Source organism: Callithrix jacchus, chromosome 15, assembly GCF_049354715.1.
Source record: "Callithrix jacchus isolate 240 chromosome 15, calJac240_pri, whole genome shotgun sequence".
Lineage (NCBI taxonomy): Eukaryota > Metazoa > Chordata > Mammalia > Primates > Cebidae > Callithrix > Callithrix jacchus.
This window is the reverse complement of record NC_133516.1, coordinates 8107570-8121035: the sequence shown is the minus strand read 5'-3', so window position 1 is coordinate 8121035 and position 13466 is coordinate 8107570. Positions and strand designations below refer to the sequence as shown.

The window sequence follows — 13466 nt, the reverse complement described above, 5'->3', positions numbered from 1 at the left end:
TCAGCTACAATAATCTGATTAGGCTGAAATTGCAATCACTTCACCTCAGTTATTTTTAAAAATTTTTGTTACTTGTATAACATCAGTGTACTCATACCCAAGAGATAAAATAAGGGAAGGTCTTAAAGTTATTTCCAAACTAAAAGGAAGTCACGAAACCTTATCCTACTAATGCATAAGGAAAGAGCAAAAGTTATACCATTTGGAAATTAAGTTTAAAGGGAATCCTTGGGAGATTCAGTTCAATTTGAAATGTTCTTTTATGATCTAAAAGATTTATTTTTTTCTCAGGTCACCAAAGAAAATATAAGCTTGTTCAAAATGAAGAGAAGGGCACGGAAAAAGCTACTCTTAGCTATACAAATATAAATAAAATGGGACTTCCTATGACTAAAATAATCAGTCTTAAATTCGTGCAACTGAAGATGTAGTTTAAAATTGGACCGTTTTAGACAGATATTTTTACATCTTCAGTTTCTGCAAAGTCAGTTTCTCATTTAATAGCCATTTATTGAACCCCTTTTAGATGTAGACATTTTATTTGAAGTTGTGAAGAATATAAATGTAAGTAAGATAGTCTCTGGCTTCAGAGCTCATAAGCAAATATTTCTGTATCTTTGTAATATCTCCTGTTTCATCTTCCATTATCTCCCATCAAATCCAAAACACTTTCGTTCCGTTTCAGTTACCTTTCCACACTATCGGTAATCTGACCTTTCACCCTTGAGCCCTGCCATTATCCTCCATGTCAGCCCAAGTATTTCTCAGTAGCTAAATTGTGCTCCAGCTTGAAAAACACTGACGCAGAAAGTAGTTTGTTACTCCTTCTTTGATTTGAATTTATGGAAGACAGCCACAGGAGTAGCACGGTTGTAGAAGCTGGGCAGTCACAACAGTTCCATCAGTCCAGGTGTGAACTATGGTCAGAAGCAAGACAATGGGTATGGAAGAGATACAGACCTCCTGAGGCAGAGGAGCAGAAGCCTGGAGATGCCATGTCTTTGTCCTGGGCTCCCTGGAGTCTCTCTGAACAGCCTCTCCTTTGGTATCCCTTTATTTGTATGCCGAGTAAATCTGGGAGTGCTGGTGGTGCCTTCTCCAGAAAATTTGTCTAAAGTTTGAATGAAAAGACAGGCTCCAAAAAAAAAAATACACTTATTACCTTTGATAAAGCAGACAGACCCAAAAGGACAGGGCCCTCATTGAATTGTGCCTTTCCTTTGCTTTCCATTTGGATGTTAACAAAAATTTTGCTTTTAGAATTACTTTATCAAATTTAGATTATAGTTTTTATGCATTTGCAACTAAAAGCATCTGTAGAAATCTAACACCCTGGTTTTCCAAAACTATAGATAATGTAGGCCTGTTTCACTATTGCACACATATACGTACACAGAACTATGATTTAAGGATAAATTCTTAGGGTTTTCTTTGTTTCGTTTTTGTTTTTGTTTTGCTTGTTTTTTGGTTTTGGGTTGTTGTTTTTTTTCAAAGGCATTTGACTGTGTCCCAAGTAAGGATACAGCTGGTATTTTTCAAAATCATGACTAAGAGAACTCAGTTATTCTTAGCCATCTGTCAGTGAAATTCAACTTTTTTTCAAAGAAATAATGGCTCTCAAAGGGATAGTCACAACATCGTCCATACATATTCATAGTTTGAAAGTCACAGTTGTATTGGTTGAGCTTAGTCTTTGTGCTTTATATACTTTTGCCAGTGGGTAAATAAGAGGCCAGTCATCAGAATGCACTGCTTAGTAAATGCAACCCTATTACAATAACTTCTGTGAGTATAGGGTGGTGCCATATTTGATGGTAACCTCCCTTCTCTGTGAATGCACATAACACATCAGAATTCAGATCACACTTGACAGGCACGAGCAGGCCACAGTCTGGAGATGAGCATTGTTTGTGAAAGTAGGACCTCATCACTGTGCTGGTCACACTGGGTGAGTTCATTTCATTAAGCACATAGTGGTTAAAAAAGCAAGTTCTACCAGGAAATATGCATCAATGTATAGGTCCTTTGGAAACCATTACATATGTACAGTTTGGACAAGAACCAACTATAAATGAAATACAGATTCCAGGACACTAATCATATATATATATATTTTTTTTTTTTTTTTTTTTTTAAACTGGAGTTTCATTCTTGTTACCCAGGCTGGAGTGCAATGGCGCGATCTCGGCTCACCTCAACCTCTGCCTCCTGGGTTCAGGCAATTCTCCTGCCTCAGCCTCCTGAGTAGCTGGGATTACAGACACATGCCACTGTGCCCAGCTAATTTTTTGTATTTTTAGTAGAGACAGGGTTTCACCATGTTGACCAGGATGGTCTCAATCTCTTAACCTTGTGATCCACCCGCCTCGGCCTCCCAAAGTGCTGGGATTACAGGTGTGAGCCACCGTGCCCGGCCCCCTAATCATATTTTTAGATGAGCTCACAGAATCAATGATGTTTTGCCATTTTATCATTTTCTAGTATATTATATTTATTCTACACCAGTTCTTTCAACTACATTTCCAGATAATAAAATTGACTTGTATGCCAGAAAGTATTGCAAATCATTCCTAAACTCAAATAGACCATAGCATCTACAAAAATTCAAGTACATTTTATTCCAGAAACATAGGAGGCTCATAGTCCCTCGACATTTAAAAATACTTTAATATAAATAGAATGGGTGATACCTAGGAATGTTCAAATTCAGAAAAAGTAAAAAACACTGGGGCTCAGGGTTTTACTCATGGGTTAAAGCAGCATCCTTAAATAAAAGATTAATACCAAAAGAGACCTTGGGTAATTTGATTCCTGGTAAAATCTGTGAGGTTTTATACATAAGCAACACCAAATCTTACAATAGTTGAAGAAAGGTCTATTGCTGTAACTTGAACGGTAAAAGAAGAAAAGCATTCTCAAAGCCCATCCCTCAATAACAGATCAATATGTATAAAAATCGAGTTACCAACTCTGTGCCAGAATCTTAAACTCTAATGGACATCTGCGATTTGCATGTTTAAATGAGATGTATCCATGTTTAAATAGCATGCATACGTGAGAGTATCAAATGTGTCTCTTGGCATCCAGTCTCCAAATGACCACTAAATGCTTCCATATTGCCCTTGCAGAAATAACATAATTGCACTTTCTCTCCCCATATTTACCATTACTCAGATCCCTTGCCACCTTCCATCGGCTCTAAACTATGATACTACTGACACTGTGCCAAAGACACAATGTAGTGAAAGTGAGTAGAGTGATAAAAAACATTCTTATTGGTAACACTCCAAAGCACTCCATTTGTCATTTTATGCCTCAAAATGCAACTTAACAAATAAGGTCTCAGAAATCTAGAGATTAGCTAGGCATAGTGGCTCACACCTGTAATCTCAACACTTTGGGAGGTTGAGGCGGGAGAGTCACTTGAGCCCAGGAGTTCAAGACCAGCCTAGGCAAGATGGTGAGACCTTGTCTCTACAAAAATAAATTTAGAACTTAAAAAAATTAGCCAGGCACACCTGTATTCCCAGCTATTTAGGGGACTGAGATGGGAGGATAGCTTGAGCCCAGGAGTTCGAGGATGCAGTGAGTTATGATCATGCCACTGCACTCCAGCCAGGGTGACAGAGAGACACCCTGTCCCTATTTTAAATAAATAAATAAATAAATTTTTTAAACTAAAGATTATGAGGTGTATCTTTTTCTTTAGCAAAAAACTAAATGATTATGCCTATTTTAAGAAAGGCAAATGTAAAAACTCCCAAAAGATGAAGGTAGTTAATTTAGGGATCAATCACCTGAGTATCAAAAGTGTGTTTTTTCCCTAACCACAGAAACATCCTCGAGCAAGACGGAATTCAAAGAGGTGCAGAATAACTGAAAGGAAATAGTGGTTGGCACTGATAATTAGAGACCCACTAAAATATGAAACTGGAAGATTGCTGAAATTAGGGAATAAACTGATGGGAAAGTATGATTGAATTTACTGAGATCTATTTTACAAATAGATTTTCACAAACCTACTAGATGCCTATACCCTTAATATAACAGTATTTTCTACTCGCCCAAGATACTATGTGTTATGTGATACAAAAGCATTCTAAGGAAATGTAGAGGGTGTGTTTTTAGGTGACGAGCTTTTTAAGAGAGGAAGAAGAGGCAGGCACTTAGCCGCGCACGCTGACTGTGTGTTTACACTCTCCCCATCAACACTGACTGAGCAGTGCTAACCACAATGTGTCACCTTGAGGCTGAAGCCACTGCTCCAGGTCTCAGAAGGAGCTTTTGTCCAGGTGAGGAGTGAGATCGGCCCTTAGCAACTCTGATTCAATAGGTGTCATTTTCTACATACTGAAATTAGAGGTTAAGTCTATTTCAGGAGGGGGAAAAACAGCTTGAGCTTTAAACATTGAAGTTGGCTGCATCCGAAATATGTTGACAGTGCTAAAAGGCTCATTCCCCACCTCTTGGTACTTTTTTCTTTCTTGCCCCCGCCCCATTATTTATTTATGTATTTATTTATTTTGGGTAGGCTTGCTATTCTCCTTTTGTTGCAAGGCTGCATTTTAATTCATCTGATTCTGCAGTTTAACAAAGCCCTTTGACACCTGTGTTCATTTGTTCTCAGCTGGTGAATGAGCAACAGGAAAGCAGACCCCTCCTGAGTCCCTCCATCGATGACTTTCTCTGTGAAACCAAATCGGAAGCAATAGCAAGGCCAGTAACATCCAATACAGCTGGTAATTCTTTCGCTTTTAACCATTCCTCAAATAGAGTTCATTTTAACTATAGTAAAATGCACATTTTTTCCATAATAGCTTTTAAGTGGGGAATAGTGTTTGCAACCAAATGAAACTTTATAATGTATACTATTTAGCATAAGCCAATAAATCACAGAAATTGCAATGTATATTACCCAACCAATTTTGCTGAACATAAGTATACCACTATTAGCAATGAATCGTGTTTTCATGTATTATTTCATATTTAACATATTTATGTCTAAAGTTGCAGCACATTAGAAAAATCTTTAAAACAAAAACATCTATTTCAGAGTCAAGTTTTTCAAATTCTGGCTGAGGGTCCAGTTATTTCTGGACATATTTTTATAACAGAAGTCCAGCAAGTAAAAATGTGGCCATCTTTTCAAGTGGATTTAAATGACAAAATATCCTACATCCTTGGGGTCGCATAGGGCCAATTTCATTTTCTGTCTTATAATGTGTTACTTCCTCCCCCTTACAACAATTTATTGGAACTTTCTCCTGGAATTAAATATTCTCAAATAGTAAGCCACCCCCTGCTCAGTGCCTGTGACACATAGGAATAGACACTCAGTAAGTATTAATCCAATGAGTACAGGATGCCAGTGGTATAAATTACACTTCCCTTGCAGAGGCAGTCTTCCCGCAGTGATTTCATTCGGTCAGCATTCACACTCAAAGTTAGTCATTCAAATAAGAAGGAAAAAATGAAGTTCAGAATCAAAGAACAAAGGTTATGTTGGATGTGCAGAGCAGAACTTAATGGAAAAAGAAAAGGATAATCACATAGTGTCTGTTAAATTCATTCCATTTTGTCATCTGGGCTTCAGTTTGTGGTTGGCTTGCATATTTTCATTATATTTCTAGTGAGTAAAACCACAGGAGAAGGAAATCATGATTTTTCCAAAATGCCAAGAATTACAACATGATTAACTAGCATGAGATAGGCTCCTTATGCGAAGTCATACTTTACAGTTTCTGGGTTCAGACTCCATGAATGCAAACCTTAGCTCCGTATCCAGTGGGCGTATGGCTTCAGTACGCCTCAGTTTCTCCATGTGTTTAATGATAGTAAGGTCTACATCTCATAAGTTCATTGGAAAGATTCAAGGAAGCACTCCTTCCTTGAATAGTGAAAAAGCTTAACTCCATGTAAACTCTTAACTGGTGTAACCATTTCTGTTAGATTTTAGGTGAGAACAGCATGTGTTCCCTACACTTTCATTTTTCAGTTGCATTAACTTGTTTATTTCACACGACAGCAATCATTTTCTAAATTCAGCTATCACTTTCCATAAATGGCACTTGGTAAATTCTAGGTGGGAAATTAAACAAGTTCAGATACTATCAGATCAGATTCATCCCCTGATCTATGAAACTGAAGCTCGCCCCTTCAAAACTCAGGAACTACCCAGAAGGATACAAAGAACCTTGTGTATCTGATTGCAGATGAATCCCTGAGAATTGTATGCACTGAGAATTTCCTTTTCAGGCTCCAATTCTCACTGCTGGGAAAACTAAGTCACTTAGAAAGGACCCAGCCTGAGAGAGCAATGTAAGATTTGATTCAAAAGCTTCTTTCGGCTTGATTTTTCTAATATATAATAGAAAGACCTGTGAAATAATTGGAGGAAAAAACTTCAAAAGAAAGTATAATTTCTCACAATCCCAATATCCACAGCATTGCCTTCTGTACTAGTCCTGGGGCTGCCGTGACAAAGTACCACCCACAGAGCTGATTCAGCCATAGAAACCTACTGTCTCAGTGCTGAGGGCTGGAAGCCCAAGAGCATGCGTTCAGCCTGGCCATGCGCCCTGTGAACGTGCTGAGTGAGGATCTGTTCCCTGCCTCTTTTCTGATTCCTGGTACTGCCTTGGTTGACGGCAGCGCAGCTCCAATATTTACACGGTGTTTTCTCTGTGTGTGTGTGTCTCCCAGTGTGCAGGTCTGTCTCTGTGTCCAAATTTCCCCTTTTTATGAGGACACCAGTCCGATTAAAGTAGGGGCCCACCTGATTCTAATATGACCTCATGTTTATATCTTGAATGACCCTATTTCCAAATAAGATAATCTTAGTACTGGGTGTTAAGACTTCGACATAAACCACTCAACCCATAACGCTCTCCAGCATAGACAGTGTTCTGAGGGCGGGGATTTTTTCCTCACCTTCATTTTTCAGTGCACCTGGTTCACACAGATTTTTATCCTGAAGAAAGACTCGTTTCATAGCATGTTTTTAATCTTAGGAGTATATCTCAAGGCAAAAATATTACATATTTTTTAATTCCTAAGAAATCTAGTTTTTATATAAATCAATACAAAATAAAAAATATAGGAAATATTTACCTTTTTCAGAGGTCAGATATTGTTTTTCTCTATGAATCCTGAAAGAACATATCTTTTGCCTCATAGAAGCTCTAAATTATAATTTTTCCACCTAATTCAACTAGATTATCTGAAAAATAAAAGTTTTTGAGAGTGCCAACTATTTAAAATAAATCATGCCTCAGACTATTCAAACTGCCAAATAATTAGAAGCTAAACAAATAAATGAATTAAAGCCTTATCAGTAAAGTCGGCGCACTGCCTTAAGGTTCAGATGAAGTCTAGAGAGGACTGTGTAAGAACACAGACTTTGGAGAGATGAGACCTGTGTCCTGTGTTTGAATCCCGGTATGAACACCGACATACCAGTTATATTAGTTGTCTATTGCCGCTGTAACAGTTACCACAAATTTAATGCTTAAAACAACACAAATTTATCATCCTAAAATCAAGATGTCAGCAGAGATACATTACTTCTGGAGGCTCGAGGACAGAATTTGTTGCTTTGCCTTTTCCAGCTTCTAGAGGGCACCTATAGTTTGGTGGCTCATGACTCCTTCCTACGTCTTCAAAACCAGCAGCTCTGTCTCACTCTCTCTCACACACACCTCAGTCTCTGTCCTCATAGCTCCTTCTCTGGCTCCGACCCCCCAACTGCATTTTATAAGAACCCTCAGGATGACATAGGACCCACAGGGGTCATCCAGATTAATCTTTCAATCTCCTAATACCTAATTACATCTGCAGAGTCCCTTTGCCATGTGACATGTCAAGGTAAATATTCACAGGTCCTGAGGATTCGAATGTGGGCATTTAAGAGGGGAACGTTTTTCTACCACACCAGCTGTGTGACTTTGGACAAGTTACTTAATATTGCCAAGCCTCAGGTTTCTCATATGTGAAATTAGAATACCTTTTTCACAGGAATCTTATGTAGACTAAACAAGAAAACATTCATAAGCACTTTCACCATATCGTATATTTTCAATATGTAGTTTTGTGATCATTTACAGCATCATATGTCTACAGTTTGCTTCAAGCATGAATGCTTCCGGTAGTCTTCTGGTAGCAACAGATACTGATTTGCATCGTGACTACGCTTATAGTGCTGTTCCAAGAGCTTTAGATAAGCACTTCATCCAGTATTTTACCCCGTAAAATAGTTTTATTCTTATTTTAGGTGGGCAGAAGCTGAGGCTCACTGAGACTAAGTAGCTTGCCCCAACACACAGCTAGCATGGGGCAAGGTAGGCATTTGAATGCAGACAGTCTTCACCACTGTTCTAGAAGCCTTATTTTATCCACAACACACACATAGCATCAAGACACCAAAATAGATTCGTTTAACTGAAGAAGGCAGGACAAAGTGCTATGAGGTGGCTGGCGAAACGTAGCCTGCTCGGAAGCAACTGAGCTGGAATTCCCCTGCTAGAGCAGATAGAAGTGAAGTCAGTGGCAGCCCTTAGGCAGTGGGATCTCACAGCCTGTGAAGCTGTGATGGTGACTAACGGGTCCAGAGAAAAGGTTGCATATGTGAAAACAAGATTGTACCCATTAGGTATTTTATTGGATCTACACTAACATATGCATACACACACATGTGCACACACATACACACACGTGCACACACACTCCCACACGTGCACACATGTGCACACGCACGTACTTTTCACGTTCACTGTAAGAGGAGATTATCCTTTGTGCTCCTTTTTTTGAGAGACAGGTCTTACTCTGTCACTCAGGCTGGCTCAAACTTCTGGGCTCAAGCAGTCCTCCCACCTGGCCTCCTGAGCAGCTGAGACTACAGGTGACAGCCATCACGCTTGGCTATTTATTTTTTATTTTCTTAATTGTTTTGTAGTGACTGAATCTTGTTATATTGCCTAGGCTGGTCTCAAACTCCTGTCTTCAAGCGATCCTCCTGCCTTGGCCTCCCAAAGCACTGGGGTTTAAAATGTGAGCTGCCACACACATATTCATGCTGTTAATTGAAGCACACAGATACTGAAACCCAAACTTTCACATGCCTGAAGAATCTTCACAATAGGATCTTAAAATCCGCAGAGCAGACACCACCCTTCCATACCAAGGAATGCTGTCTTTGAAGCATGTGTGGAGCCATAAGATTCTGGTTTTTAAATCTTAACTAAAGGACACACACGTGCTAAAAGGGCTGCACCCACCCTTCTCTGCTTTTGAAAATGGACTTTCCCAGCTTCGGAGCTTGCCATTTGACCCCCAAGCTACCTCCTTCATCACTGGCTAGCCAGTTAGGCCTTTTATATGTGCCAAGCATTTGTTTCACATTTACAAGGAAAAGAGCAAAGAGGCAAAGAGCTCAGAACAAATGCAGGAAGTGCCCAGGACACTCTGGAGGGGAGAGAGCCTTACTGAGCCAAGTTTGAATGCGCAGTTCACCCTGTTAGTAATTCATTTATTCTGAATGGTGAGAAGCAGATATAGAATTAAATTAGTACCCACCAGCTGTTATCCTGTTACAAATGTACTTCCCATGTTCAAGTAGACAATTCCTTTGTAATTTGCTCCTAAAAGTCTAGGAGCAAGTGACCAATCTTAATTGTTTGTATGATTAGTAAAAAGATATACACGGCATTCCATAGGCTGTCATCAATTTCCTTTCCTCCTTTATAGGGACGTCACATTGTGCCTAGACTCCTTACCAGAGTATTAGTGGTCTGGAAATTTCTATGTGAACGCTCAGGGGATATAAATGTGTGGCATTCTAGCCTGTGTTGGCCGTCTGCCGTGATTCCATTTGGGACATAAAGCCAGGCAGCTTAGTTCTGAAGGCCGCTTCTTTCCCTCCACATTGAAGTACGTCCTAGCCACAGGGCGTCCCTGGTATCTCAGGGCACCTTAGCATTGGAAAGTGCTTCCTCTTGCCTCAGGAAGATTCTGTTGAGATAAGCTGACACTTTCAGGCCATTTTATGATGAATTTACTTCAGAGGATCCTCCGTAGAACTAGAATCTTGTCTCATCTTCAGTTTTATTCCCAGTAGCATTTTCTTTCTGTCAGTGTGTGGATCTGATTCTTGTCTCAAATAAAAAGAAACAGAGAAAACAGGAGGACATCAACAACCGTAGCAGCAGCAACTAAAAGGATAGAAAAACATCACAAATTGGCCACCGAAGAATGGAAATCACATTTATTGAGTACCTATTGTATACCTGGCAATTTGCATGCATTAGATCATTTCATCTTCATCTCGTACCTTAAAGACAATTAATTCCCCATTTTCAAATGAGGAAACCGAAACTCAGAGAGGTCAAGAAACTTACCTCATGCCACACAGCTAAGCAGTGACAGAGACAGCAGTGCTGTTTCCACTTCACCAACAGCATCCAACTCTGTGACTTGGAATTGGAATCAGAAAACAAGGTTATTAAGAGTAAAGTTTGACACACCGTCCTGAAGATCCCGAAGGAATGCTTAGCTCATGAAGCAGCACAGTACGAAAGAAATCCTGGTTGTGAGTTCAGTGGAGTCCTGCCCCTGCCTTTGAGTGCAAGGGAGAGGCAGACAGAAGAGTACTGAGACTTTAGCAAAAACTCATTCCCCACCTAGAAAAAAGCCTGGAGATGAAAGAGGAGTGGTACGGTTACTGTTGTGGACTGCCACGGAGGGTTAATGCAAGTAGAGTGCTTTGCCTTTCTGTCGCTTTCCTAAGTAGCTGGGTGCAGAGATTCCACGCCAGGAAGCCACCAGTGTTGCTCAGAAGCTAGTCTCTCCAGGGCAGTGCCAGGGCCAGTGGAATGGCAGGTACGGGGAGGGGCAGAGCTGCAAGGACCTTCTCAGTTTGAATTTTCTGTTTCTCACAATGAGCTAGTCAGACACTGGTTATGGGCACTGAAGAAAGAAGCAGCGAAGGTTATAAAACTTGCTTTTTCAATTCTCATTTGCCTAATCTGCATTTGAACAAGTTATTATTTCTGCTTTCATTAGACTGTCTAATGCAATGTCATCAACCTGCTAGAAAGTGAAAGTGTAAGTTTTATAGTTTGTTATATTGAAATTTAAATTTGCATACTCAACAGCAAAGGTGTTAACGTGGGTACCTATTCATCCACTGGAGTATAAAATATCTCTCTTGTGGGAACCCAAACAGGGTGCCATTTTCTGATTGAACTGCTTAGTTAAATAAAAGATTATTAACAGCAGTACTTTGCATCCCATATACTTTACTGTTTAAAATTAAAACACAAAGACATTCAAAAGCTTCACTAAATCTCTGAATATGATAGACTCCTTTCTGGGAAACTGCAATCTAGAATAACCTTCATGTAAATAAAGCAAAGCACTAAAGTAAATAACGCCTGAACTCAGTTTTAGTTTTATTATTTTAATGTCATCAAAACTTCATCATTGCTGAGGCTGGTCTAAGTCCTTTCTTACTGATTTGTGCTACACCAAATATAAGAATAGATGCAGTGAACATCCCAGTGTAACAAGCTGTCTTTATAAATCAGCGGTGAGCTGACTTAATTTTATTCTAACCTATCCTACAAACACAAAATCTTTCTGTACCCAACTGAAACCTATTTTAAAAAATAACTTCAGGCCAGGCACAGTGGCTCACACCTGTAATCCCAGCGCTTTGGGAGGCCAAGGCAGGTGGATCACAAGGTCAGGAGGTCGAGACCATCCTGGCCAACATGGTGAAACCCCATCTCTACTAAAAATGCAAAACTTAGCCAGGTGTCATGGCACGTGCCTCTGATCGCTGAGGCAGGAGAATTGCTTGACCCTGGGAGGGGGAGGTTACAGTGATCCAGCCTGGTGACAGAGCAAGACTCTGTCTCAAATAATCATAATAATAGTAAGTTCAGAGTAATAAATGGGCTTATCTTAACCTCTTCCATTTCTGATAGTATTGACCACTGGCTTAGATCTCCTCGACCTGAGTGAACCAGTCTCTCAGACCCAGACCAAAGCCAAGAAGTCAGAGCCCTCATCAAAAACCTCATCCCTCAAGAAAAAGGCTGACGTAGCTGGCCTCATCGGCACGGATGCTGAGCAGAGAGGCCAACCTCTCAGAGCCCCGGAGACTTCATCCTTAGATCTAGGTAAGGCAATCGCTTGTGGCTGTGGATGCTCCATCTTGCTCTGCTGGAGGGGATGCGAGAGGAAGCTTTCATCAATGGCAATGAACAGTGAATAAAGGGCTAGAAAAGGCATCTTCCATGGTGGAAACAGGGCAGGACCTAGCTTCTTTTGGGCTTGTATTGTATAGCAACTGGGAGCTCAACTTTGCATAACTGGTTGATTCATTTATTTACTCAACCCACAAATACTGAGTTATTGATAGGTTGGGCGCCAGGCTAGGCACTAACGTTACAAATAAAGATAAAACGTGCATCTTGCTCTTTAGGAGCACTAGGTCTAGGATGAGAAAGAGGGACTTGTGAGTAAACAACCCTAATGCAAGGCCCAGGGTCAGCAGATGAAACAGTGGGTAACAAACGTGTGTGGGAATATGTACATTACAGTAATAACAGTTCCCATATGACGATAGGTTACGATGCCTAAGGAACCACACTGCGTTACTGACATATATTATCTCATTAAGTTATCCTTTGAAATATGTGAGGAACCAAGTTTCAAAATTTAAGCAATTTGCCCAAGATCTCGCAGTTGATAAGAGGAAGAGCTGAAGTTTGAGCCTAGCTCTGCTTAACTTAAAACCCATATGTTTTCCATCATATTCTACCTCCTCTGAGAAAAGACAGCTGAATTCTCAGCTCTGGGAACTAGACACATTAAGCTCTCCTTTCTCAAGAAAAGAACAGTGACAGGTATTTTAGAAAGCCCAGGGGATCATGAATCTTCCCTGGATGTGACTGACTGCTGTATGTGTGTGTATATATGTGGGGGGAGGTGAATATTGTTTATACATTCACAAGGAGATCATAGTCATAGCTTCTTCATAAGGCTGTGAAGGATAAATGAGATCTATATGTGACATCACTTATTACTATGATGTGCGTATGTTAAATTGTCATAATTAATTTATTCATTTGTTCAGTAGACATTTCTCTGTGGCTACCATATTTCCAGCACAGACTATGCGCTAGGAATAATATAAGATGAAAAATATAAGCTCTCTGTGCCTTAGCAATTTACAGTCTAGTGGGGAGACAGAAAAATGATGACATGATTATAATAAAATAGTAACTATATGCTGCAATGAAGGAAAACCCAGATCAGTTACTACTACATGAGCCTCCTCGTCGTGCTATTGGCCCAGCCAGTGGGAGAAGGTGTCTTACAAGAGGCACTGTGTGAGCTGAGGTTTGAGGAATGCATAGGAATTTGCCAGATTCAAGATAGATCAGGAGAGAGGTGGGGAGAACGGG

At 40.0% G+C, this 13466-nt stretch overlaps 1 protein-coding gene across 11 annotated transcripts in view; it reads left to right on the top strand.

The window, feature by feature from the left end:
* Positions 1–13466, top strand: part of PEX5L (peroxisomal biogenesis factor 5 like) — a 243407-nt gene that overhangs the window by 143933 nt on the left and 86008 nt on the right. For 9 of the 11 annotated variants that reach the window (XM_078350214.1, XM_078350212.1, XM_078350210.1 and 6 more), the window contains 2 exons: positions 4628–4739; positions 11982–12176. Coding sequence is in view for 6 of the 11 variants with exons in the window: in XM_078350212.1 (XP_078206338.1) it covers positions 4628–4739; positions 11982–12176 (307 nt within the window). In the remaining 5 variants the exon portion in view is untranslated. The remainder of the gene's footprint in view (positions 1–4627; positions 4740–11981; positions 12177–13466) is intronic. The other 2 variants (XM_078350215.1, XM_078350218.1) reach the window with 1 other exon arrangement.